Source organism: Mugil cephalus, chromosome 14 (assembly GCF_022458985.1).
Source record: "Mugil cephalus isolate CIBA_MC_2020 chromosome 14, CIBA_Mcephalus_1.1, whole genome shotgun sequence".
Lineage (NCBI taxonomy): Eukaryota > Metazoa > Chordata > Actinopteri > Mugiliformes > Mugilidae > Mugil > Mugil cephalus.
The window spans coordinates 1767766-1795561 of NC_061783.1; the positions used below are offsets into that span (position 1 = coordinate 1767766).

Below are 27796 nucleotides of genomic sequence, written 5' to 3' on the forward strand. Positions count from 1 at the left end.
GCTTACTTTTAAGAAACAGTACAGCTTTTTAACTTAATCACTTGAGAGATCACACTGTGCACATTGTCTACGCCAACGATGTATTAAATTAAACTTTTTCAATTCAATTTTATTCATACAGCGTCAATAACAATACAAATTATGTCAAGACGCTGTCCTGGTCTGAAACCCCCAGAACAAGTCCTAAGGCAACTGTGGCAAGAAAAACTCCCTTTTATGGAGGGACCAATCTGACTAAGGCCAGCCAGGTAGAAACAGAGAGGAGAGAACAGCCTGAGAAATGTGATACACAGAAACATAGATCTGTTTATTACATACATCGGACTAAAGCTTGCATATAGAATCTAATCATGATACAAGTACAAGATATAGCTGATGATATCACATGACAGTTTCATAGTGAATGCAAAGAAATGGTCAGTGACAACAGTAGTTCTATTACTATTAAAGAGCTGTGCAGGGCAGAGTAATTTTCCTGTGTTTACTGTATATTTACACTACTGCTTCTGATAACTGTAAGTAGATATAGGTCACAGTTCCACCCCAGCCTTCACACAGAGCCTGTGCCTGGCAAAAGGCAACCCTAGATCAGTTCTAAAAACAGGATGATCAAGATGTGTCTTGATAAAGGTGACCAATCAAATTAACACATGTTGCTGGGCAGTGCAGTGATGCAGTGGTTAGCACCAACAAGAAGGTCTTGGGTTCCAACCTACCCAAAAACCTTCTTGCTGTGCAGAGTTTTCATGTACGCCACCATTGCCTGACAGGATTTTGTGTAGGTGCTCTGGCTTCCTCCCACAATAAAAAGACATGCTTGTTACGTTAACTGCTTATTCTAAATTGCCCATAGGTAAGCATGCAAGTGTGCACCTATGGTCTATCCTGTTTTTTGAGAAGACGTTTTGTCACTCATCCGAGTATAATCTGCCACCAATTTACAATACAGTCTTAACTTCTGTCCTCAAGAAGTTTCAACTCTATTCACACCTGGAAACTGGAGCCTCTGACTGACAATAGCTTGTTAGAGCACATTTCACAAGGAAAGAGGACAGGGACAAACAGTTCCCACCCTCAATGACAGGTAAACATCTAGCTGTCTGTGGAAATGAATTCCACCAATTTCTTGTCAAGTAAGTTTCTGATGGGTTATACTCACAGAGTACAGCTTTCCTATTTAAACCTCAATTTTCCCACCAGGCCCTTAGAACTGAAGAAGCTACTCAGGTGAGTGGAGAAACGTCTTCTCAAAAAACTCAGTCAAGTCCAGTTGCTTTTTTTTTTGGATATACCATCACCTGGATGACTGAGAACCTTCACAGACATATCCCGACTACATTTCAATCATGTCTGTAGCTGCCAGGTGTTCTTCACATGATTCAAAGTTTTGCTGGTTGTTGGAGCCATGGTGGTTTGTTCACTAGTACATAGCCTCACATACTGGACTCCTGTCTGATATTGCAGAAAATACAGTACGTAAATGTTAGCAAATGATTAATTCTACAAGTTTTGGGGTCTTGTGGATTTGTAGATTTCTGCTGTTATTTGCACATGGGCATGCGTAGTTTTCACATAAGAAGCAAGGCAGGCTATGTACCAAGGTAAAGTCATTTAACTAGCTGAGCTGTGCTAAGCAGCCCAAGCTGAAGCCTTCAGACTTTCTCTGTCAGCCCACTGGCCCTGCTGCCAAGTTGCCTTCCTTGGAAAGCTTTTGGCTGCTGCTTCTCAGAGCTATAAATCTTACTCTGGGCATTTATGGATGTTTTCGAAGCACCGAAGGGAGCTGTGAGTGTGTGCGTATGTGCATACAATCACAACAGGACCTCTGGCCACGAGCAGTTCCTGGAAGCAATGCTTCCGCGTTCTTCTTTTTCCTGGAAAAGTGAACATTGAAATTTGTTTGGCTTTTTTCCCTCCCTTTCTCCACTGCAGCTTTCTTGCCTCGAGGCTGCTTCAAATTAGACAACGTGTGAGGAACTTGGCACTGTGTGCGTCTATCTCCAGACGTGTGGGATTGTATACATGTGCCAGGGATGGTGTGTTTTTGTGCTGAAAGTGATTGATTTGCTTCCTTTTTGTTAGATGCTCCAATCATTACATCATGTGAGTTTCACATGTGAAAATTTAAAAACAATAAGTGTGCACATGAGAAACACAGGGAGTGACCCTAGAGAGAGTCAGAGGGAAAGGTCAGATGGGTCGCAAAGTCATTACCTCACGGCCAAAGTGTCACTGGTCTGTGACATATGAGTTGATGTTACTCAAAAGCAGATGTATAAACCCACCCTTTGTCTGACCATGCATGAAAATGGTAGTCTCCATTGTTTTTACATCATTATCTTTGCTTCTTAGAAAAACTTTTTTTTTCTTTCCTTTTAACAGGAAAGGATGGACCATACTTCCTCTCGCAGACCTGAAGAACTGATTGTTCCTGGCTTTCAGCGCTCAGCCAATCAGAATTCGCAACATCACCATGGTAACTGTGCTCTTTTTTCAATATCCATATGACAAATTTATTCAAAAATTTGAAATCAGATCGTATGAAATATACTAATGAACCATTGATGGCTGTATGTACTCAGCATGCTGTGAAAGATCAGTGAAACAGTTCCATCCGTATTTCATGCATAATTTCTCTCTTCATGCCTTTCCTCATGGGTTCCCTTCACAACCAAAACCTTTTTAACACTCCTCCTGTCTTGTTAGAAATCTTTACCTCTCCTTCTCTGTGTTCAGCTCCATCTGGGACATTGTATTCCTCCATCCCTGCAGGCTGCTCTCCAGATGGAGAGGTTATTGACAAGTGTTAAACTCCCTCTCCTTTAAGCTCTGCTCAGCACTTTTCCCAACCCCTCCCTGGGCTCCAACATTAGTCTTCCCAATATATTCGCAGAAATCCCTTCAGCCGTTGTGGAAAATCTTGGGAATCCTTTTTTTACCCTCTCCTTGGTGGTTTATTGGATTGTCTGCTCTGCTGTGTGGTTGTCATGCTTGTGTGAGAGTATTGTAAATATGGCCTCATATGAATGGGGATAGCGGATGGGGTGTTTATATAGGCCTGTAGGTCAACCAATGCTGGGCAGAGGGGAGTTTATAGTAAGTAGGCCATAGTTCTGTTAGGCAGAGGTGCAGATTGTTTAGGTTTGTTACAATCACACAGTGCATGTGAAATGATTTTGTTTGGTAGTGTCAAGTATTTTCTTGTTCCCACAATTTAAACTTTATTGAAAAAAACAAAATGATCACTTCTAATTTAATGTCTTGTGTGGAAAAACCTTTTACCTCGTATTGCTATCTTCATCTGCATGCAAAAATAACTTGTTTCCTGCTATTTAATATCTACTTTGTGGTGGTTGTAAACCTAATTGGGGGATATGGAAAAGTACTAGGTGATGAGTCAGGCTCAGGGGAAGTGGCAAAGTTGATTACAATGCTTCATCATAAATGACCCATAAACTCAACTGAACTAAACCACACTATCAACATTACTATAGACTTGAGTCAGTTCTCTCACCATGCACCATAACATGAGATTCATTTGTAAAAGGATTAGAAGATTTCGTCTTATGCTAAAAGATTATCTGAGCAATTTCATGATGCACTGTTTTGGGTTTTATTGTAGCCCATCCATCACAGACCACAAGCTTAGGTTTCCTGATGATTTGTTTTGGAAGAGAAAAGTTGACTTCAGTGAAAAGACAGGAGTCAAAGTCGCTCAGCTGTGGTTTCATTCTGGCTTTGCACGGCAGAGAAAGCCTACATCAGCCTCAGTGATGGATGTGTTGTATATTTAGATCATGGCTGGCTCAGGTTACTTGCCCTTCATTTATACTAGACCTGTCTTCTTGATAATCTGATGACTTGTCTTGATGCGTGCCACAGTGCCGTCGGCGTGAAAGTCGTCCAGAACACCATTACAGATTTAATGTTTTGTTCTTGATTGTCTCCTATTTCAACTGTGCATTCTCTTCCCGAGTTCTTCAGGAGTATGTCTACTGTTCACTGATAGCTAGAGGCTTAAAGGCTGTATGACCTGTAATGATTGTAAGGAATGAAAAGCATTACTCATTCGCTTTACACAATCACATTTAAGCAACGTAAGTGTTGAAGCTCAACAGTTTCACTTTCACTTCATTGACAATCAGACACATTAAAACCACTGACAGGAGAAGTAAAGACCACTGATCATCTTATGACAATTCAGTGTTCTACTGGGAAACTTTTGGACCTGGGATTAATGTGGATTTTACTTAGACATGTAGCACCCACCTACACCAGACCAGGTATCCCCACCCCACCCTCAGCAGCCATCTCCAGCAGGATGACACATACACATACACAAAAACAGTTTGGGAACAACTCAAAACAGAAACATGAAGAACAGCACAGGGTGTTGACCTGGCCTCCAAATTCACTAGATCTCAAACTGATCAAGTATCTGTGGGATGATCCACAGAGGCCCCTCCCCTCAACCCATAGGATGCAAAGCCCCCACTAACAACATTCTGTTTCCAAACTCCACAGAGTACCCCCAGAAGGCCCATGTCCATTCTCTGATGAGTCACAACTGCTTTGGAGGCAAAAGGTGGTGGTAATGTTATGCCTGATGGTGTATAACATATATAACATATAAAACAACAGTAACAAATGTGTTCTGTATGAGCTCCCATTTATAGTTCTAAAGCATATAGAGAAACTCAGTTGCACTTTGCCCTTGAAAGCCTGAAACGCCGTCCCTCTTTACTGACCTCTAGTCTGCCGTCAGAGATCGATGATTGCAGGTTGTCGTGGCCAGGGACAGAGTGCACTCATTCAGAGTATTCTGGGATCTTACAGGAATGAGCTGACCACGGTTGCATGGTCGTCAGATGCTTGCCAGGCTGCTGCAGCAAGTCATCTGCATTCCAAGTCCTAATTAGTAGAAGAGAAGGAGCATACATTTTCATACTATATGTCCCCCTACTTTTCCTGCATGAAACCAGCTGTGGGCCAAGCTGACCGCAGGAGAAGGGAGACGAACGATACTTTACCAGTGCTAATACCATCACTGTTCCCTCAAAGCAGCACTGGGATAAAGTTTAATGTAAAAATCCAGCAGCCTAAATGACACGGTGGTGCCGCAAGTCTCCAGAGACTAAGACATAGAAACGCAATTTAATGAAGCAAGGACCAAATCACAATGATAGGCGCCATGCATACAAGAGAGACACTTTGTCTTCTCTAGAAGCTGAAACAACTCATCTGTCACTGGAGTTAAATGTTCGCTATGTCAATATTCTGATTAGGTGTTTTTGTTTGTGTGGTGCCACAGTAGTGGCTTTGGTGGTTAGCACTGATGCCTCACTCTAGAGGACAAGAAGTTACAGGAAATTAATGAATGTTTCTGTTTGCAATTAGGTGCATCATTCATTTTTTGAAAAAGACAAAATGACCGCAAGTGAGCATTTGTTTTCTAATGCACACTTCATAATACATTGTGGAAATAGTACAGATTTCTTTCAGATTGCAAACCTATTATTCTCATTGTCTTCTTTTCCATGCTAACACGAAGATTTCAGATGCTGTTAGTCATCGTAAGTGCAAAGATTTTGGTCTTGCTGCTAGCCAGCTTGACAGCTTTATAAAATACAACAACTAAAAATATCATGATGTGATACTTCTCTACATTTTTGACTTCAGATATAATTAATGTAAATGTAATGGAGCCATCCTAACCCAAGCAGCATCCAGCCAATAAAGATCCCCTTCAGTGGGGCACTGAATGGCATATTGAATTAAATGCATCTCAGGGTTGACAAGCTATCAGCCCTGTGAGGGGACTTAAAGAATCCTCACACTGCTGACATGCTGATATTTGCCAGGTATAATCTGAGTTTAACATTTAGCATGCTAATATTTGCTACCAGCACAAACACAACTAAGTTGGAAAGTAAGAGATCAATGTTGAACTTTGACAAAGTTTTATGGAAATCCGTCTGATAATCTGGAACAAGTGGTGGAACAACCAACTGACAGTGCTATATACCGACTCGTGCTGCTTAAATGGCTACAAAGACCTTGTTGGTCATGTTTTTTAAATTTTTTTTTTTTTTTTATCATTTATCATTTTGTAACAAGTATAAGGCACAAACCTGGGAGAAAATAATGGATTTATATTTTCCATAAGTGTCGTTGTCCATCTGCAATCGTATCAACCTTATTTTTCAGAAGACATTTCAACATTTTATGGTAGCAAAACAATCAGCAGCAGTGTGGTAAAGCAGACTCTTTATATAATGTCTGACTGTCCTCATGTGCTCTCTTGTGTTTTTACAACCGGCCCCCCTCCGTTTTGGCCCAACCCATGTCCCACTCGTGAACCCCAACGCCACATGTGTCCCAGACTGTTCTTTCTGTTTGTGTACATATGTGTGTGCATGAGTGTCATGCATGCCTCCTTGTGACCCAATATGAGTGGCTCCTGCTGTTTTTTTTTTTTTTTTTTTTTTTGCTGCAGTGGCTTCATTTTCACTCTGTGTCTATGTTCTGTGTGTGTGTGTGTGTGTGTGTGTGTGTGTGCGCGTGTGTGTGCGTGTGTGTGCGTGTGTGTGCGTGTGTGTGCGCATACAGCACAATGCAACGCCTTTTCTTTTAAATCTCCTCTGTAATTACATGCACATGCTCATCAACACTGCATGTTGTACTCAGTGTTCTATCCTTGCCCTTGTGGTCCAGGTATTACTAGCATGTGTGGGGGTGTGTTTGGGTGAACTACTTTGTCCTGATCGTTTGGCCACCATGTGCCATGAGCAGGCTGGTTAACGTTCCCAGAGTGCTGTAATTTCTTCCTGCAGGAATGTCAGGAATTCTGTGTGTGGTGTTGGGGTGGGACTAACAGAGGGCCAAAGACCTTTAGACACACATACAAGAAACACACTGAGGCCGCACTTGAGAGGACATTTAACAGAGTTTGTTCTATGCCAAAACTGGCCTTATTAAAGAGATTTCTGTTGAGAGTGATCACACTTTCCCCATAAGCTAGCAATGCCCTTTTGCTTGTTAGAAGTTTAGTTTACAGCTTCACTGGGGTGAGAGGGCAGGGGTTAGTGTGATGCTATATTTTGTCGCTCTATAGAAAAATAAAATGAACTTCAACTTCAAAGGGGCAGGGGAGATATCCCTTTACTATAATGCCAGGGGAAACACTGCTGTGTTTATCTCCATTTGTTCCAGACAGGCTTCTGATTTTTGCAGCATTAACCACTTCAAGAAATCTGCTGATTCCACATCAAAATGAAGCTAACCTACAACAGATCATTAAAGCACACAGGGCAGCTCACAGTAGGTCACAGTTAGTTAATCAATAATGGTTCAAGTTAAGAGATAAGCCTTATCAACTGACCTGCATGAGCAACCTTAGAGGCTCCTTCTCACTGGTCTGGTTTTGGTTGATCGTTTGGTCTGCAGGTGACTGTCTAAACTTCACTGCCTGATAGATATATCACCCCTTTGAATGACAGGTCTCACATACTGTAATGACACGCCAGTGAGCTGGTATTCTACTGGAGGAAATCCAAGCCAAAGAGGCGAAACTCCACAACAAGTCTCTCTCTCTCTCTCTCTCTCTCTCTCTCTAAAGGTGCCATCGAATACAGCATGTGTTGAAGCATGAAGCATGTTAGTGGTACGACATTATATCTGGTCACCAATTATGGATTTAGTTGTTACACCCTGCCTGTTTAACTTAGACTTTAAGGATCCACAAGGGAATTGGTCAAAGTAGCTTAATTGTTGTTAATTGTTACAAAAAGATGAGCTGTTATACCCGTGGATAGAGTAGGAAATAAAAGAATTTCTGTAGCGTTTAGAGCAGAACTGAATCAGTCTGCTGGAGAATGAGCTCCTCTGTCCCTCTAATGTTTGGTGTAGTGGATGGGATGGATGGTCCATGATGGAGAGCAGTTTATCCAATGTCCTCCTGTCTCCAACTTCCTACCAATCACATTTCCAGCCTTTCAGATCAATTTGGTGATCCTATTGATGTCTTTTTTGCTGGTACTACTCCCCCAACAAACCACAGCAAAGTACAGGGCACTTGCTACAACAGACTGGTAGAAAGACTCTAGTAACTCACTGCACACATTGAAAGACCAGTGCTTCCTGAGAAAGTAGAGTTTACTCAGGCCCTTCTTGTACACAGCATCACTGTTGTCCCTCCAGTCCTGCCTGTTGTTTATGTGGACTCCCAGGTACTTGTATTGGTCCACTAATTCTACCTTCAGGCCCTGGATGGTGATTGGCTCCACTGGTGTCCTCTTCCTCCTGAAGTCAGTGACCATCTCCTTGGTCTTGTCCACGTCCAGGAGTAGATGGTTTGCCTGGGACCACTCCACGAAGTCACAAAGCCGATCAGTGTCCTGTACTCCACCACCTGTCCATCTCTGATACACCCTACCACTGCAGAGTCATCAGAGAACTTCTGTAGGTGGCAGGACCCAGAGCTATATCAGAAATCAGAAGTGTAGAGGGTGGACAGAAATGGAGATGGGACAGTCCCCTGTGGGACAGTGACGAGAAAACAGAAATCTCCAGAACCAAGCTTTTAAATCAACTGCAAATACTCATGAGTGAAAACATGACTGACTCTGCCATTTGTCTTGTTCATGTGTTTTTGTTTTATTCATCACTGGAACTGGCTGCTTCAGTTAAACTAGACTGATTCACTTAGGGGTAATCTCATTTGCAGAGTTGTAGGGGGTTTATTAAGGATCATTTTTAATGATTATCAGCTGGTTGTCAATGTTTGCTCCCCCTGCAACTTTCACTGTCACTCAGTTCCTTCCTTCTCTCATCCCACCATCCACAGATGACGACGTGGACCTGGAGCAGCTGGTGAATGACATGAACTCCTCCATGGAGAGTGTGTACTCCACGCAGGCAGACACTGCACTTCTCCTAAACAATGGCCACGCTCACACTCCTCACCACCACCCCCACCACGTGCAGACTGCCTACCTGGGACACAGCCAGGCGCACCGCCGTCACACCCCGCCCCTGCACTCTTCCTCTTCCCCCTCCAGGGAAAGGCTGAAACACTCTCAGCCTATGCACATCCAGGCTGTCAGGTAAACACTTATAACCTACCCCTCTATGTTGATCTCACTGGCTTATGTTCAAGATAAAGACAGCTGGAAGTACTGCGCTTGCAGAAATGGAAATATGCCTGAGAGATAAGACAGTATTGCTAAAGAAAGTACGCTCTCAGTACGTAGGTGTGTATGTTTATGTGCATCAGGCAAACTTTTCTTCTCTCTGCTGCTATTACTGCTGCAGCTTTCACAATAAAATGAAAATTAGCTCGAAAATTTATTTTCGTTTAGGGGCACCCCCTTGAGGTTTTGTCATCATGTTACACACTATTCTTCCTGATTCTTCCTCATATCCTTACTTACAAACTTTATGTACAGCATGCAATAAAATTATTAATGTTGAAACAGTCCCAGCAATAATAGTATCAATAGTCACTTATAGAACACTTTCACCCTTTTAATAACTTTTACTGATCTTTGTGAATAAACAGCATGATTTAGAATTCGACTTAGAAACACACAGAGTTTTAACCAGAGTTTAAGTTCAAATGAACTTTTATACCATAGTGCTATATCTTTTCAGACCCAGTCATAATCATGTGTGTACAGTGTTGTGCGAGTTTCACTGGCGAGCTGAGGCCATCACATGAATGTGTGTGTCTCCCTCTGCAGGTGCCTGCAGGAAGAGCAGCAGCTGCGTCCAGCCTCCCTGCCTGCCATCCCCAACCCCTTCCCAGAGCTCTGCAGTCCAGCAGGTTCCCCGGTTCTCAGCCCCATACAGACCTCAGACAACCACGTGAGTACGCCTACACATCCCCGCCTACACCTGCTCTACACTCACTGAAACTGAACAGACTGCCGGGGGCATGTTTAAACGTGGGATGGTTGCAGACAAAAGTGGCTATTTTTTTATTTCTGCTGTAGTGACAAAAATAAATAAATAAAAAACTTCACTGACTTTCTAGCACATTTGAACTGCTTTACAACCAGCATCTATTTGTGAGCATAACCATGATCTACAAGCAAAAACGCCATAGTCCCTCTCCGGACCTAGCGTCTGGAATGTCTGTTCTGGGCGGCGAAAACTGGCGTGCTCCGTGGAAGCGTATCTGCGCGGGTGCTATATTTAAATGCCGCTCCAAGATTAGCTTAGAAAAGATAAGATTATAAAAACACAACACATTTTGTCTTCAGGTGGATATAAAGTAATAAAATCATAAATATTTTGTTGCATTTGCAGCTTATTCCCTCAAATATGACACACTGCTCCTTTAACCAAGTTAAATAAGTTAATACAGTTGTTGTCAGTCACTATCACTGTGGTTGAGATAGATTTTGTTGTAATGGTTAACAATGACAATAGAGAGCGCGTGTGTTTATACTGCATATGAGTATGTGTTTTAAACCCAGCTGACTGGTTTGTTGTGTCCAGTTTAGAGCAGCATGTGTTGACTTTGGCTGCGTACAGCCTTTCCTTCCATTACACAACAGCTCACCCTGGGTTATCTGGCCTTGTGTGTGTGCGTGTGTGTTATTGTGGAACCATCTGACATGTGACATGTTTTGCTGGGGAAGGAGGTGAGCAGTGTCTCCAGGATGCTGCAGACGGAGCGCAGACTTCCCGTGCCAGACCCGGGAATACGGCTGGGAACGTCTGCAAGTCGGATCTCTCTGAACCTTTTGAATCCGTCTGCCGGCTCTGGCAGGACAGGCGCCCATTTCCGGTTCACACGCTTCGACCCTGGCTCTTAGCGTCACTATGTGTGTGTGTGTGTGTGTCACAGCCTTGCCCTTCCTTCCCCCTGTAGAGCCTCCTGTCCCAGGAATGTTCCATCCTCCTCAAAGATGTTTTCAGGATGCCCACCCTGAACAATAAAAGTTATTTTAGATGCCCAAGTCACATCCACGCACGCACACGTGCACTTGCACGCACACACACACACACACACACACAGGTGGCTTTATTCAGTTCACACACACACCAAGACATGTGGTAAGGCATTAGTTTAGCATTTTGTTGACATCATCTCACAAGGTTTAGAGTCAGAGAGCAAGTTTGCAGTTTATACAAAGTATCTTTTGTGTGTGGTTGAGAGCTGACGAAATGTTGCCTAATGCCTCTTTCCCAAGCCATCTTTATTTTGTCTGCAGTTTTAGTTCATTTAACTGTGCATGTATGCGTATGGAGGTGGTGGTGGTGTGTGTGTGTGTGTATGGGGGAGGTTGATTTGTATTTTGATGTTATTAAGAACAGTGTATTTACAGTTTTAATTGCAGTTTCTGGTTTTGTGGCCCGGCAGCCTTCTGCTTCTCCTTTAGTTACATTTTCATGGCGTGCAGCTAGTTTGGAGCAGACAGGACATTCATCAACATTGCTAAAAGGCACAAAAACAGGAAGGTGGTAGTATTTTTCCAGGGTGAACGGCGATAAAGCTAGAACGCATAAAAGCCATGTGGAAAAATCACCTCCAACATTCCACCATGTTTATCATTGTCAGGGAAAGAGAAAAGCATTTTGGCAGAAGAAGCAGGAGGAGGTGGCTGGGAGACTGATAAATGCGTGGCTGGAGGTGATGGGGATCATGGGAAATGAAAAGTACTCATATAAAGAAACATAAAATTGTAGTTAGTGGTGATTAATATATATTGATGCACACACATCAATGCATTACGTGCGCGCTGGAATAATTTCATCGCCATGGTTGCACGCTCAGTGCTCCTTTATTATCTCTTGATTTTTCCTATAACACAAAGTTCCTATTTGTAATTTTCAGAACTCAGCAGAGACGGATTACTCTTAATTTTGTGAATGCACATAAATGAAGCATCAGCTATCCTTTTTGGTTTGTTCCAGTTAGTGTTTTACATGCTATCTAGAATGCTAATACCCGAACCTAAGATCAACATAGCAAAAAATCACTTCAGCATCAGCAGCCACATTGTCACTGAGAGAATGACTGATGTTACTAGATGCTACTACATCTTATGCAATTTGACGCTGTAGTTGCGGCGACAACCCAGACCGCCACGCCTTAGCTTGATGTGCACCTCCCCAGAAAATTTAGCCTCGTATCATGGTAACGCAGATCGCAAGAGCTGTGATTGGTCCTCTTGGTAATAGCATGTTTCCACTTTCATATTTCCAGCTGCTTGTCCATCTATGCAGTTTTTGAATTGATCGTTTTGGATCAATTAACAGAGACCACACGAGGAAATTGCAAGGTATAAGCATCTGTACGAGTTGTCTTCTGTGGAATTTCCGGGGAAGTTTCAGTCACCATTGTTGAAAGTCTAGCAGGAAGTAGAAGCAAACATGAAATCAACTGGCAAAAAAAGACACAACATGGACTAGCATTCGGGGGGTGATCCTGACCTACTACTATTTATCTACTACTTATCCTCACTAGGGTCGTGGGGTTGCTGGAGCCTATCCCAGCTGTTATTGGGCGAGAGGCAGGGTACACCCTGGACAGGTCACCAGTCTATGGCAGGACTAACACAGAGACAAACAACCATTCACACTCAGACACCAATTAGCCTTATGAGCATGTCTTTAGAGGTGGGAGAAAATCAGAGTAATAATAAAACAAAATAATACCAGGCTGTATTTAAATCAGCTCTGCCTTTACTGATGTGATGAACGCATTAATGCATCAACATATAAAATCTAGTCCTTCAAAATATTGTCCGTGCTACCTCATGCAAGAAAGGGGCTCAAAAGCCATGGAGGAAACTAAATTAGTAGTAGACTGGTATGATCACAGGACCTCTGTAGTAACTTGTTGTGTTATTTTCATTTGTAATTCAAAGATTACACGTGTGGCAGATTTGCATGGGATTAAGATCCCCGAAAAGCAATACTTACAATTTACTAGAAGACACCAGGCAATGCTGGGGCAAACAGGACCAATGTGAGAAATGATATTGTAGTTATGAACACATTTGAGACAGATATGTAGGGTATAATGATGAATTGATTACATTTTGTATCCATATATATCCATGTATCCATATTCTATAACATTTCTGGTTGGTGGATATATAATACAGTAAAGGGCTAATTCAAGCTAAATAAAGTTTTGACTGTGAAACGTGTTACTAAACCAGTCTCCGTGTTAAGAAGGCTCCTGTAGAGGACTTTAAAATGAGCTGTAGCAGGTCTTCAGCTAATTGAATGTAACCATTGCTGATCAGATCACTGACATTCAGAAAGCAGACGGCAGACTGTCTAAGACGCAGCCTTTTGCTCAAGCCTAACTCCGTCATATGTAATCACACAGATAGGCTATTAGGTGTTGCCGTGCGTGTAGCCAGAGGAGCAGTGAGAGTGGCTTACACAACAATGCAGACGGGACTGTCAGACGTGCCGTGCGTTGGTCTAGAGACATAGTTGTATTGTATTTGCATTGGCAGCTTTATCATAGATCTTTTTCCCTCCAGCTGCAGAGTTGGAGCCTGAACATTCTTCCTTAAGCTTCAGTCTTTCTCAGAGGGATACACCCCTTTTATTATGAGCCAGTAAAAGTGACCTATGCAAGTTCATGACCTATTCCTGTGAACAGATAACATGATGCTGCATTTCCATTAAGTTTTAGAAAAAAAGTTTGAGTTGATCTTCTTCTAACCTTAACATCTACAGATGTCAAGGTTGAAGTTGTTTCATTTGTGTGACTGTACTTAACAGTGAACTCTTATACCGAGCTATTTCCCACGCCATTAGTGGCAGTCTTGCGCCATACAGTTCAGTCGTCTTTCTTCAGCTTTCACAAGGGTTTGGTCGGGACCTGTCTGTCATCTCTGAGCAAGTTTGTTTGCTTTGGCACCATGACTGCAGTTGTAACGCAACTCCTGCTTTTATTTGTGGCCAGAGACGGCATTACGAACGTCAGGACAGCAGGGAGCACAGTGTTAAAGAGACCATCTCTCGGTCTGCGTGTGCTGGCAACGCTCCACTCTGCTGAAGTAGCTTTGTGCAAGACACTGAACTCAAAACTGCTCCTAAGCTGGCTGATTCTGATCTCCCTGTGGAAGGACGCAAGAGGAAAGAGGGTCACTATGAAAAAGGGGATGTGAAAAAGTCACTTTCTCATGGTTTGTTATTCAGTGTGTGGCCTGATCATTGAAATATTTAGTGCTTGCAAAATATTACAAAAGTTTAAGCAGATTGTGTAGAAAGAGGTACTTGCCAGTGACACCTCTCAAGGGATGGCAGTGTTGGTTGAGTTGTCACCTGGGCTGGTCTACCACTTTGTCCAGACTCACAAATCTGAACAATTATAGAAGTAAGTGCCATGAAACTTGGAAAATATATCTATGGTCCTCACAACATTCCCATCAGCCTAAGTTGAATATTGCTTGTATGTGGTTCAATTAACAAATGTGTTGTTCTAACATCTTAACATGTGATTGTGATCATATTAGCACATTATTCTTGTTCTTAGATTAATTGATGCTTTATGTGTGGAGTAGTAGTTTTTTCATAGAGAACAACTAATCTACATGTGGGTTGGTAGGATATAGAACCAAAACAAGAAAAGATCTATAGATAAATCATTACCATGGTTTTACTCTTGTTTTTAACATTAAAACGCTATTCCCTATGTTTCCCTATGATCAGTTTTATTTATTTTATCGATAGCTGGTTTCTGGTTTAGTTTTCATTTGCTGGTCTGCGAAGATTCTCAGACATCCAGGTCACGGTAGATCAAAAAACAAAGCTAAAACCACAGAAACTGTTTTTCTTGAAGACGTTTCACTGCTCGTCCAAGTGGCTTCTTCAGCTCTAAATGTCTGGTGGAAGGTTCAGGTTTTTCTTTGGAACATCTGTGGGTGGATTTAACCAACAATATAATAAAACAGCTGTTGCATAAAACCAGTGTAAGACCTGGGGTTGAGCAGTGGTGCACTCACCAAACATCTGCTGCACTCAACATGCAACCACATCACATCAGATCTTCCATGCTTGAGCAGGATCTCGTGCTCAGCTGCTGTGAGTGGGGATGATTGATATTGCTCAGTGTATCTTGGAGCTGCGTGTTGGCGGAGCATCCGTGGCATCCAAGTTCTCCCTAAATGTCTTTTTTTCTGACTGCTGTTGTTCCTATTTTTTGTTCCTATTGCTTCTTTAAAAAAAAAAAAAAAAAGAAAAAAAGAAAAAGGAAAAACAGGTCCAGAAAACCTTGACATCTTTGAATTTTTAACACTTCCACCACTCAATACTTATTTGACCGTTTTACCTTGAAGTGACGGGAAGTCTCCCTGTCCTACTTTTATATGAAATGGCATTGTCCACTTTTTTATGAGCCCATCCTCATGGCTTTAAGATTCAGATGATTCAGCATTGTTAAGGCAGTGCATGAAAACTAAACTTTTAACTTTTTTTTTGTTACCTTGTCTGTATAGAGGTATGCTGTGTATACATGCATACTGTTTCTCAATGTGTCACATTAGTGTTAAAAACAGATTCTAAACTGTCCAAACCAGAAATGATCTGTGACTGCATCTGTGTCATGAAAACTAATTTAAGACTAAAGATTGGAGTCACAGAGTCACACACTCTCTATTTCGGACTCCCACCTCCCCCTTTGTCTGGGGTCAGCTGATATACTTCTGCACGCAATGGTCTGCTGACCCACTGCAGTCAGATACGGTGCATAGTATGCGTGTGTGTGCAAAGATGGCAGTGAAGGCTTGTTCAAATGAGTTGGGTGCACGATCACAGGATGCCCTGTTGTTAGATAACGGGGCATAGACTTACCTGAGTAGGATTCGGTGTTAACACTCAGAGTGTTAAGTCTCTGAGTAAATGTGTTGGCTGGCATGTGTTTGTTTTGTTAAGATTTAGAGGACTTTTGAGTTTCAGCCAAGCAGTAAATGTTTTGCATGCCGTGGCAATGTGATGACGTGACTTTGTAATTGTTCAGTGAACGTACACTTCTGTGACACACACACTCGCTCCCCCTTGAATGTGTTTCCTGATGATTAAACGGGCCATTAGTGTCAACCTATGCAGTACATTCACCTTTCCCATAGACAAAACTGACTATGTTAAATGCTAATGTTTATGGGACCCCAGAACACACTTGTTAGTGAACGGTATCTTCACATATGGATCCCCAAAAGGTTGCTGTGGTAAAGTACAATGTAATTAATATAGACATGCCCATAGAGCATTGACAGGATGTTTGGATGGGAGCCAAACAAATCACTTCATAAACACGCCTGCCAACTCCACTAAATCAAATTTTATTAAAAAAATAAAAATAAAATCATGTTCATATCTGAGACGTCTAAATTTTACTTTTGTTATGTCCATTTATTTAATTTTTAATTTTTAAATTGATTGATTTCACACACAGTCACATGACTTCATTACATGTCTGTGCCAGTATCAGCCATGGTCAGAGGCATAATGTTGTTTGGGTTGCCCACATGTTCATAATTTTGTGCTGCTGAATGTCGTCCCAGTTTTAAGGTTTCCATATTTCTGGAAAAAGTAATCTCTGAAATATCTAACAGGAGGAAAGCGTATAGTGATGACATTTAACAGCAAAAAGGTCAAAGGTCAAAGTGTTTGGACAGACATGTTAAATGAAGATGTGAGTAATAGTATGCGACTATGAACAATTCTAGTTTAGATGAACGTACCGGTGCTTCTATTTGCACAGTTGAACAGTAGACGTCCATCAGTCACTGACAGGGACAGATATTTGTGTATACATCTGTCTGTTATCTGTGTTTATGTTAGGGCCATGCCGTGACAGTGTTGGGTCGTAGGGAGGCGAGCCACTCAGCAAGGCTTTGGCATGGTGCTCTAGTGAGGTGAAATTGAGTTTGGTCTGTCTGCAGAGCTAATCAGCTCTGTCTGGTCTGAAACCCGACCACTCACAGACATGAAAGACAAATGATGCTGTAATAGACCAGTGTGGGAGTCACCACCAACTAGTGATGGGTGTGTTAGTCTACTATGGCAGCGAACGCCACACAGCCAACTATCATTTGGATGGTTGTTTCTGCCTGTATTAAAATAGGGGATAATGTAAGGATCGACCACTAAGACTAATTGTTTGTTATATTTTGTTCCGTTGGTTCATTAATTAAATATGAACATAGTTGTTCGCTGGAGCTCTACTCTTTGCATATGTTGATGATCCAAGGTAACAAGTACCACACTTCATTCTCTTCAGAGAGAAATATTTCAGAGGCAAAAATAAGTCATGCATGCAGCTGGTCCTCCAACCAATCAGAGCCACTGTCACCGCCACTGCCACAAATTCAACTCCATAGCGCTCAGATAATGTGTACGCCGCCGTACTCTTCTGTCCATCACCACATAAAGCCCACCAAAATGATTTGATTGCCCGAGGAGATTTTTTATTGGAAGTAGCTTGCAGCCAGAACCAAAACCTGACCAAAATTGTGCCGCAAACGTTTTGTGGCTGTGGAACGTCTGGCTGGCTTCCAGGCTAGTGTTGTACTACCATTTTCCAAAGTGACGAAGAAATACATCTACATGGATCTACATGTATAACTAATCCTCTGAGAATGACTCACAATTGGCTTAAAGCAATCTGTGTGCCTTAGCTTGTGTATGTATGTGTCTACAGTATAACCTAATAGGTTTAGTGACCAATAAACCTCTTGGTCAAGTGGTCCTGACCCCGGTGCAGATTATTGGCTTTGACCTCTGACCCTTCACATACTGTGATTGTGTGTGTTTGTGTGTGTGTTCGTGTGCATGGAGTTGTCTGCCCATGACCCTTTGCTCCTGGATGTTGCGGTCTTTACACGTGTATATATGTCTGTGTTTGTTGCTGTATAAAGCATAGAATATAAACAAGGTAACCCTGTACATTTCCACCCCACACCCTCCTCTGGTGCAGGGAGAAAGAGGGGAGTGGGGGATGGGGAAACAGAGAGGGGATGAACGAGCCAAGGTTAGTTGTGTTTCATTATGTAAAGATAAAACCTAGTAAAGAGCATATATAGGTAAGCATGTAAGACTATCAGTGATCTTTATGAGTAGAAACTGTTGTTAGCAAGTTAAAGAACAGAAACGCATGGGAACACAAACACGAGAAAGTACAAAGAGGTCAGACTGGAAGAGGGAGGAACAGTTGGCCTGTTGGTTGCATACACTGCACAAACCTTGTCCCACACGTGCGCATCACCACATACGTGAACGTGCCATGTCCGTGCACACGTGCACGTGTGCAGTGGTAGAGCTCACTGTCATACCGTTCTCCAGATGGCGGCCAAGCTGCAGATGAGGCTTGAGGAGAAGTTGAGCTGAAAAGTAAAGAAAAAAAAAAAAATAAAACTTGCCGGAGCTGGTTTTCATAGTTTACATTTTGTCTTCCTCCTTCAAGTGTGTGCGTGTGTGTGCCTCATAGTCCTCATGCACACTGTATTAGGGGCCAGCTGGGTTGGCCTGTGCTCTACACATGAGCCTGATTATGACTCAGTATTGCATTACTTACATTCCTCCATAGCTCTCCCTCTTTTCTCTTTCTCTATTCCTCTCTGCCCCCTCCCTTCTTTTTCTTTATCTCTCTCTCTCTCTCTCTCTCTCTACCTCTCCCGAGCAGATTTGCTGAGCAACCACTTCCCCCCATCCCTCCCTTCCTCCCTCCCTACCCCTCCCTTGACCCCCTCAGCAAAGCCCAAACGCCCTGCACGTGATCCGTAGAGCTTCAGATCAAATCACCCCATTTTTTTTTTTTGGTGAAGACTTTTAACTGCCTTCTCTGCAAACCTCGAAGCCATCAGTGTGCGTTACACATGTTGCTCTGGTCCTAACACTATTGCATAGTATTTCACATACAGCTGAGGAGGAGGAGGAGGAGGAGGAGGAGGAGGAGGAGGAGGCGGATAAGAGGGAGGGGGTAGAAATTGAAACCGTCAGGCAGCTCAAAGTGAATGTCAGTGGATGCATAAGAATAAGGGATGTGTGTGTGTGTTCAGTGATTGGCTTAGTACTTTGAGCTTGTTCTCTCTATCTGTGTGTGTGTGTGTGTGTGTGTGTGTGTGAGGAGTTGTGGGCGTGTTTTAAGGAGAGAGACTGTTACTTTTAGTGTGGCGCCATCAGTAAAAGGAGCTGACAGTGATTTTTTTTGAGAGGATGAGGGGATTGAAACACAACCCTAAAGATAAGAGCGTAGAGTACGTGACAGGTAGCAGCTCACCATTTAAAAATCCCACACTGGGTTAATCCACTGTGAGGAGGAGGAGGTGGAGGAAGGGGTGAGGAGGGAGGAGAGGAGCGACTGCTCATACCACTCCTGGCTGCTCAGCCTTTATGCTGCCCAGCACGAGAAGAAGGGGCAGGCTGCCTCTCTTTCGCTCTGTCTCTCTTTCACTCCCGTCCTTCCTCTGTCACTTCCTCCCCCTCTTCCCTCTTACCTCTCTTGCAGTCTCCTTTGCCACTCTGTCCCACCCTCTCTCTCTCTCTTCCTGACTTCCTTTCCTCCCTCTTCTCCTGTTTCCCTCTGTCCCTCCCTCTCCCTCTCTCTCTCCCTCTCTCTGTCTCTGTCCCTGTGTGTCACTGGAGAGCGTCTCAGTGTGAAAATGCCATCCTGCTCTCCAGACTGTTGCCTCTTACAGGCTGTGGAGGTAAGAGACATGTGTGTGTGTGTGTTCGTATCTTTCCTGGATATCTGTCGTGAGCTGTGTGTATGTGATTGTCAGTTCGCAGTGATGAGGACCTTTGCATTTTTCCCCCTCGACTCAGTGCTTTTAAAAGTTTTGTCAAACGAAACTCATGCGTCATAAATGTACTTTTTTTTTTCTCTCCCGGGGGCAGCATGTGTGTAAAGAAGAGGCAGCCTTCTGGCTTTGCAGGGAGCAAAGAGAGCTGTGACGTTGTTTCGGGTTGCATTGGGAGTCTTTCTTTGTGTCGGCGTCTTGTTGCTTCGGATGTTTTGTGTCTTTCCTGGATCACCGTTAACGTCTTTTGTTGTTGTAGAGGTTTGCGTATTTCCACTATGCAGTGCCATTGTCTGACTTAAGTTTTTTGACCCCCCCGCCCCCCCCACCCGCCCCTGGAATCTCTATCCTCTCGCCCATCACAAGCTTTGTGCTTTGTTTCACGTAATTTTTCAACAGTTGTTCCCTGGTGGTTTTCTATGAAGTGCAGGGCAGCAGAATCCCTGCTGTGGACAGAAGACGTCAGTACACGATTCAGATATACACACACACCATCTTCGCCTGATATTTGGGGCGACAATCTGATTGGTCTCTGTGGTTTGCAGACACTTTCTGATATAGATTTGCTCATATTTCCATGTGTTTGTGTGTTCTGCTGCGTGTTACAACGAGTGCTCTGTGGCGCGAGTGTGTGTGATTCTGCTCATAGAGTGGTGTGAAGCAGCTGGTCTGTGGTTATCTGTGCAGCAAAAGACACCAAGAAGGCAAAATTACACCTGGTTGAAATGTCGCTTTGGGAACTTGGCTGAAATGGTTCAAAATGGCGCAACAATGGGAGGTACCCCAGCTTTGAACTCTACCCGCCTGCTGCTCCCAGCGGTGACAGTTTTAATGACAAAATGCAACATGTACAAATGCGCCGTGTTATTTCGCCGCCCTGTGAATGTGTTTTTTCTTTCTCTACTTTTTCCAATGTGGATATTCTTGTATGTGACAGAAAACACAAGTCATTGTGGGTTCACATGCGTATTAGTGGATGTGCATTTTAGTAAGTTTGTTTGAGCGGTGGACAAAAGGGCTGAACTGAAAGCGCAAGGACTGGTCAACCTTTCCTGGACGTCATCCTTTCCTTTTTTTAAGCGCTTCTCATGTTCGAGTGACAGAATAATGTGAACAGGACTTTTTAAGGGTGGACTTGACGAAGCACCTGGTTATGGAGGTAAATGTGGTCTCTGACCTTCATATATTCTTCCGATTCTCTGCAAATTCAAATTCCTGAAAGCAGCTCAGAACACACCATGCCTCAGACCCTTTCCTGCTTGCTAAAACCTGACTGTCGCTGGCCTTGCATGTTCCCATCATTATCCTTGTGTGTGTTTTCAGATAGTGAAGGTGTGGAGCGAGGATGGGGCCGGTAAAGTGGTGGAGATCCCTGCAGACATGACGGCCAGGGATATGTGTCAGCTGCTGGTCTACAAGAGCCACTGTCTGGACGACAGCGCGTGGACGCTGGTGGAGCACCACCCTATCCTCGGCCTGGGTAGGAATGTGTCTGCATCAGTGTTATTTTTTAAATTATTTTTTAGCTTTTGAGTGGTTGGACATAAGGACGACTTGTGTGCATTTTTGTAGGTGTGTATTTTTAAAGGTGATTGAACAGCATTATACCTTCCTGTGAGGCCAACCAGAATAACATTTGGTTGCTTTATCCGCTATATTTTATAGAAACCAGCATTTAGTTATAAAAAAAAAAAAAGCAAATGCAAAATAAGTAAAAATAAGTAGAATTTAAGTAGAAAGTAAGTAGAATTTACCCTTTTCGTAGTCTGTGTGTATTAGTTCGCAGTGGATTTTTATGCCTTTTCTGCAGGTGTTCATCAGTCTTGGTTTATGTGTCGATATCCTTTTGTGTGTCTCTGCATGGGTGGGGACACTCTTGTGTGTGCCCTCAGTGTATATGTTCACTTGAGCATGGCACGAGTGCCTGTGTGCCTATATGGCTCAGGAGGAAGGTGTGGTGGTTGTAGGATTAAGCGTTTTCCATGTTCTACTCACATGCCAGTTCCCTCCCAAATGCTCAGTGGGTAAATAGAGAAGGAGAGAAAGGCAAAGGGCAATGCCCATGCTTTGGGTCTCACTTTTGCCCCGTCTCTCTTTGAACCTTTATTTATTTATTTTTTCTTCTCTGGGTCTGTCTTTGTCCTCTGTAAGGCTTTCCTACTCCAGAGTTGTATTTTTAGAGTCAAAGGATTGCTTTGTGCTTTCCTGCTTGATGTGCGTTTCTGGAAAAAAGTGCACTGGAGAGATGGAATGTGAGGTGAGGAGAGGGAGGGAGGGAAAAAGAGAGGGAGAGATGAAGGGAGAGAGAAAGAGAGCAACAGAGAGAAAGAAGGGGGGAAGGGCGGAGAGGCCTGGACTAAAGCGTCATACCAGAGCTGCAAGGAGCCAATCACAGGTCTCCGTCGGACGAGCCCCTAGCCTTGCTAGCCAATCCATCTTCCTAAACCGTCCACAGGAAATTCCCCTGCTTGTAGCCAGTGTTGGCACACATGCACACACACACTGACACACGCGGAGGCCAGACATTTCCACCCATAAACTGCAGCCAGAATACTTTTTTTTTTTTTTAAAAAGAGCAAAAATAGCTTTTCTTGTATGTACAAGTGTGTGTTTTAAATCTCAATAAAAGAAGACTTAGGAGGAAATGTAGAAAAGATAGTTTTGGTAGCTATCATTTTTGCATGTTTGTCCACACGCAGTGGCGGTGGAATCTTATGCCGTCAACTTCAGGAAAGAGGACACCACACACACATACACACAAACACATACACACAAACACTCAAAAGAAAGAGAAAGTAATTGGGCCTCTGCGGTGCACAGTGAGCAGGTTAGGACTATGTGAGCTCTTAATGTGTGGTTGTGTGTTTGTCTGTGGCTTGTGCTTTGCTTATGCCTCCGCCGCTCTCAGCAATCAGCCTTAATACATGACATCATCTTCCTGCAATGCCCCCCCTCCCGACACACACACCCGTCTCATCCTCCTCCTCCCCCTTCTCCATCTCATACCAGTTCTCCTCTCCACCTTCACCTCCTCCCTCTCTGCCTCGCAGTGCTTCTTCTTTTCACAGCCCCTCCTCATTTAACCTCTTACTCCCATGCTCGTCTCTTAGTAACAGACGATTTTTCTTGCTGTGTCATTGTATGCAATAGTGTAGCTGCTGCAGAGGCAAATATAGACGTAAACTCCCACCGGTGGCAATAGATGACCAAACACAAGTCAGCCCTGCTTTGTGAGAGCCATGTGTTTATTGTCACATAACATGTTGTATATTATCTTTTTCACACTTTGAATTCATATTGAGATGATTAAAAAACAACAGACGTTAACTCTTTAATTGCCAGTAACACGTCACATATCTTTGAATGTTTTCAGTGCACGCCTAGCTCCACTGCAGCTTGACTCATTTTAAAGCTTAATTTTAATTTCCCTGCACATCAGAAGTAGTTGCCTCCTGCTGCTAGAGGTCGCAGTTCAAAACGGCTTACAGTAAACAAGGTCCTTCAGTGACAAGGACATTTCCAAATATGCTGTTTGCATTAAACTACGGAGGAGAAGAAAGAAAGGGAGGATGGAGGGATAGAGAGGAAATACATGCAGAAGAGCTGTTTGTTATGCCACAGACCAGCCAGAGGCCGTGAAACTAATCTAAAAAAAGAACAATGAACAGAGAAACTATTGTTGCACAGGAAATTGCAGCTTTGTTTTTTGTTTGTTTTTTGTTACACTTGCTTTTGACATTAAAATCCATATATGGACATTATATATATGTAGCTATGTATTTAAAACTTGGGTTTGCAACACATCACACTCCCTGAGGACAATCTGAAGATAACTTAGCTGGGAGGACTAACGCTGCCTTTGTTCTTTGACCCTGTACAGAGAGATGTCTGGAGGACCACGAGCTGGTGGTTCAGGTTCAAGCCTCCATGAGCAGCGACAGTAAATTCCTCTTCAGGAAGAACTATGCCAAATATGAATTCTTCAGGAACCCCCTGGTGAGTCTCTCTCATCCCTGAGATGACCTTTCTGTGACTGCCTTGGTTTAGCACGCAGCCCCACACACCCACGCACACACAGCCATGAGCACACACACACAGCTGGGGTTCAAACCATATTTTCATCCCTGATATTTTTGGATAGGAGCTGCTGATGGCTAAAACTGTCAAGACCGTTCATATTCGACTCTTAAAATCTCAATCAATAAAAAATGCTCTGTGATGCTGTGCTTTTTGAGCCGTTTGTAGTAATGTGAATGCCGTTGTGTTAGATGCTCATGAATCACAACAAACGTCATTGCTAACATGCTGATGTTTAGCAGGAAGAAGGTTCCTCACCCACTGACTGCGGAAGTAGACTTTACCCAATGTTTCCCACAAGAAATGTGATTCTTCTCAGTATTAAACCCTGATTTCATCCCCAGACCAAATAATTGTCAGGTTTAAGATCCTGAAGAGTGTTTGTAAAGATCAGTGTGGTGGCTCCAGCCGGAGCACATCTCATTTACTTGACAAATAAAAAAAAAATGGGCGAACAGGCGGAGCATGAGTGATGAGCTGATGTGGGTGTGTAATGCCCAGGCAGACATCTAGAAAGCTGTGAGTGCACCCACCTGTCTCTCTAAGCAGCCACACCCTTAATTATGCATAAATAAAAGGTTTACTACTATTTAAACAAGTGAGTTAAAGGAAAATTCACTTCCATGCAGTTATTTATAGAGACCAAAGTCATTTGTTTTGGTACCACACTTCAAAGTTGGGCATTTTGGCATTAAGATCAATGCGGATTGACTTGATTTTGGTGCCAGCCTCAAGTGGCCTTTTGAGGAACTCTAGTTTTTGACACTTTCATATTGGCTTTGTTTTTTAGCCTGTGGTCTCAATTTGGGCTCCATGTCTGCACCAGCAAAGCGTTACAAATGCTTGTGACTGGGCTCATCTTCATATCCACAGTGTGCAATGTTCATAGTTATTGTAGCATTTAGACTTGTTGTTCAGGTCCTCTCAGACTCTTCCAACATACTGAAAGTCAGTCAGTACGCTATATCCCACTTGTCTTTTTGTCCTTAAATGCTATTGTGGCTTAGTGGCTGTTCGTCTTAACAGCAAATTAGGTATGACTAGGTGGCACAGTGGGGAACAGCTACAACCTTTTCAGTAGGACTTAAAGATTTCAGGCACACAATAGAAAAAAAGTGCTTAAAAAAGCTAAATGACAATGTCAGTGTGCTGACACACAATGATGACATGATGATGGTAAACACATAATAATACCTGCCTTGTTAACATGTTGGCAGTTTCTAATTATAAAGTAGAACACAGACTAGTGGGAATATCATCAATAAACATCAGTATCCCAAGTATTTCATCATAGGCCAACCTAGTGGATGAATAACAATAGCTCCGCTCATGGCATCAAAGGAGGATTTAAAGGACACATTTGTTTAGGTTCATCCTCTGGAGTCCACGAATATCTGTATAACTGGACATAAATCTGTTTCATGGAGATGTTAGTCTAGAGCTTGGGCCAAAGTGGCATGTTAAAGTAGTAGGTATTATTAATGCTCCCATCTCCATGTGATTAAGCTAAATACAATAGTTGTTGCTGTTAATCTTCTGCTGTATTTTGCAGTTTTATTCCTCATGGAGACTGAGGGAAGGACTTTTCGTAGTTAATAAAGGCCAAGGATTGTCTCCAATGAGTCTAACTTAGTCACAGTGCTCTCTTTGTGTCGTCTCTCTGGATATTTTAGTTCTGTGTCACGCTGTGCCTGTTGAGCTGCAGCTGAAACATAAACACAAAGCTGTTCATCATTTTAAGGGCACAGGCCTTCTTCCCTCAGCCAGCGACTCAGCGCTAGACGGCTTGCGTGGCATCTTTTTGGCTATGTGGACTCAGCACGGGGCTCCACCGTTGCGTGCTGGTGGAGATGTGCGGTGACATTATTGCCGTGGTGATTTAGGTGCGTGTCAGAGCCAGCAGGTGACCTCAGCTCTGTGGTAATGAGCACAGTAAAACACCAGAGTGCTGGCCACGGCCTGTCAATCATACTAAGAGTAGCGCTGCTGGCTAAAGGGGATTACATCAGCGGGTGAGATCATACTGCATCTACTCCTGGGTTGGAGTGCCCTCTCTCTCCCCACCACTTTGTCTCCCAGTCCTTGTGCTCATTGGTCTCACACACAGACACTGAAAGAGAGATGTACTCTGCATAGAGAAATACTACCCCACTCTGAGCTTGCATACACACTAAGTGGCTACTAGTGGCTCTCTCTGTCTTTGTCCTTTTTTCTCTCTCGCTCATTGTTCGTCCATGTGTGTTTTTCCATCCAGAACTTTTTTCCAGAGCAGATGGTGGCTTGGTGTCAGGAGTCTGATGGCTCAATCCCTCAGTCACAGCTCTTACAGGTGAGGCGATGACTCAGTGAATGGGCATATACATCCCTAGTAATACACACTAAACCCGTTAAATCTAATACTGCACATTAGTCCTCTACTGCTCAAGAGTACTCTAATCCACAGTTCCTAAAATTTCCTAATTGCATGCACCCAGTCTTGTTCCTTCAAGATGTTTAGGAATATATAAAAACTGCCTCATGATTTCACTGTGCTATCCAGCCAGTGATGTGTTCAGTTCCCTTAGAGCAGTATTCCTAACAGGCACTGCTCTGTGTGTCCTCCAGAACTTTCTGAACTCGAGCAGCTGTCCAGAGATCCAGGGTTATCTGTACGTGAAAGAGCCTGGGCGCAAGTCCTGGAAGAAGCTTTACATGTTCCTGAGGCGGTCTGGCCTCTATTACTCTACTAAAGGAACATCCAAGGTGATTAAATACTGTTGTATCTATTCTGAATGAACTTGATAGGTTGTCAGCTGGCACGTTTGCATGAAACTTTTCCGGTTAATTTCTTTGAGTTGATGTAAATACATCAACTCATAGTTTTCTGAGTTTAAAAGCATATATACATTTTGAGTCCTATGTTTCAGATTTAATATCCAAACGAGCAGACAATTCTGTGTGTAGTAGTTTAAATTATCTTCTGAACTCTTTACCTTGTCCTGCTGGTGACTTCTCTGTCCCTGTCCTTCATCACTGTGCAGGAGCCCCGACACCTGCAGCTGCTGTCAGATCTGGAGGACAGTAACATCTTCACCATCATCACAGGCAGAAAGTTCCACAACGCCCCCACAGACTACCAGTTCTGCATCAAGGTAGCCCACAGGCCAACACCCCACCCTGATTAAATCACTGAAGTGTCAATGTGAACTAACTAAATCAGACTGTCAGATTATTATTTTATCAGTTATTTTAGTCTGTAGTGATCCCAGTGTGATGATGCGTGACGCTCCTGCCTTATCTCTGCATATATGGTATCTGGTGTGCGTCTGTGTCAGAGGACATTGGGGTTAAAACCACACAGTGGGGGTTTAAACACTCACTCAGGACCATGTGTCCTGCTCCAGGAGTTATCTGTGGTGGGTCACCTGCTGATCTGGGATAAGCCCAGTGGGATAAGCTGGGATGGAACAGGGAATCTGGCCCGCCTAACCTCCTCACCTCTCTGTTACACACACACACACACCACGCACACACACACACACACACACACACACACACACACACACACACACTAGAGACCTGGTTCGTCAGATGCTGTCAGCGGGGGTGACAGTGCAGGATTGGGTAAGGGATTTTACTTGGGGGCTGGGGGTGGCTGGATTGTTGCTATGGCGACATGAATGAATTTACTGGTCGGGGTTTGCATTTAAAGAGCAATGTGTCTAACGTCTAACGAAGGAGAAAGACTATGTCTAGAGATGCAGCTTCTGAACAAAGTTGTAAAATTACTTTTTATACCATATGGACTATTGATCAATAAAGATTGATATGTGGTAAATAATATCTTTTCTTTATTTCATCCAGTGAAACTAACGAATCCGTTAATAACTGAGTTCAAAGATGTCTCTAAACTAAATGACAAGTCTTTGCCATTAGTGCACAACCAGTGTTCCAAAACATGTGACTCT

At 43.2% G+C, this 27796-nt stretch overlaps 1 protein-coding gene across 2 annotated transcripts in view; it reads left to right on the forward strand.

Moving 5' to 3' along the window:
* LOC125019646 (growth factor receptor-bound protein 10-like) overlaps positions 1-27796 on the forward strand; it is a 44279-nt gene that overhangs the window by 7339 nt on the left and 9144 nt on the right. For both annotated transcript variants that reach the window (XM_047604549.1, XM_047604551.1), the window contains 8 exons: positions 2383-2476; positions 8846-9104; positions 9741-9864; positions 21096-21252; positions 23653-23768; positions 26104-26178; positions 26454-26591; positions 26870-26980. In XM_047604549.1, the coding sequence (XP_047460505.1) occupies positions 2383-2476; positions 8846-9104; positions 9741-9864; positions 21096-21252; positions 23653-23768; positions 26104-26178; positions 26454-26591; positions 26870-26980 (1074 nt within the window). The remainder of the gene's footprint in view (positions 1-2382; positions 2477-8845; positions 9105-9740; positions 9865-21095; positions 21253-23652; positions 23769-26103; positions 26179-26453; positions 26592-26869; positions 26981-27796) is intronic.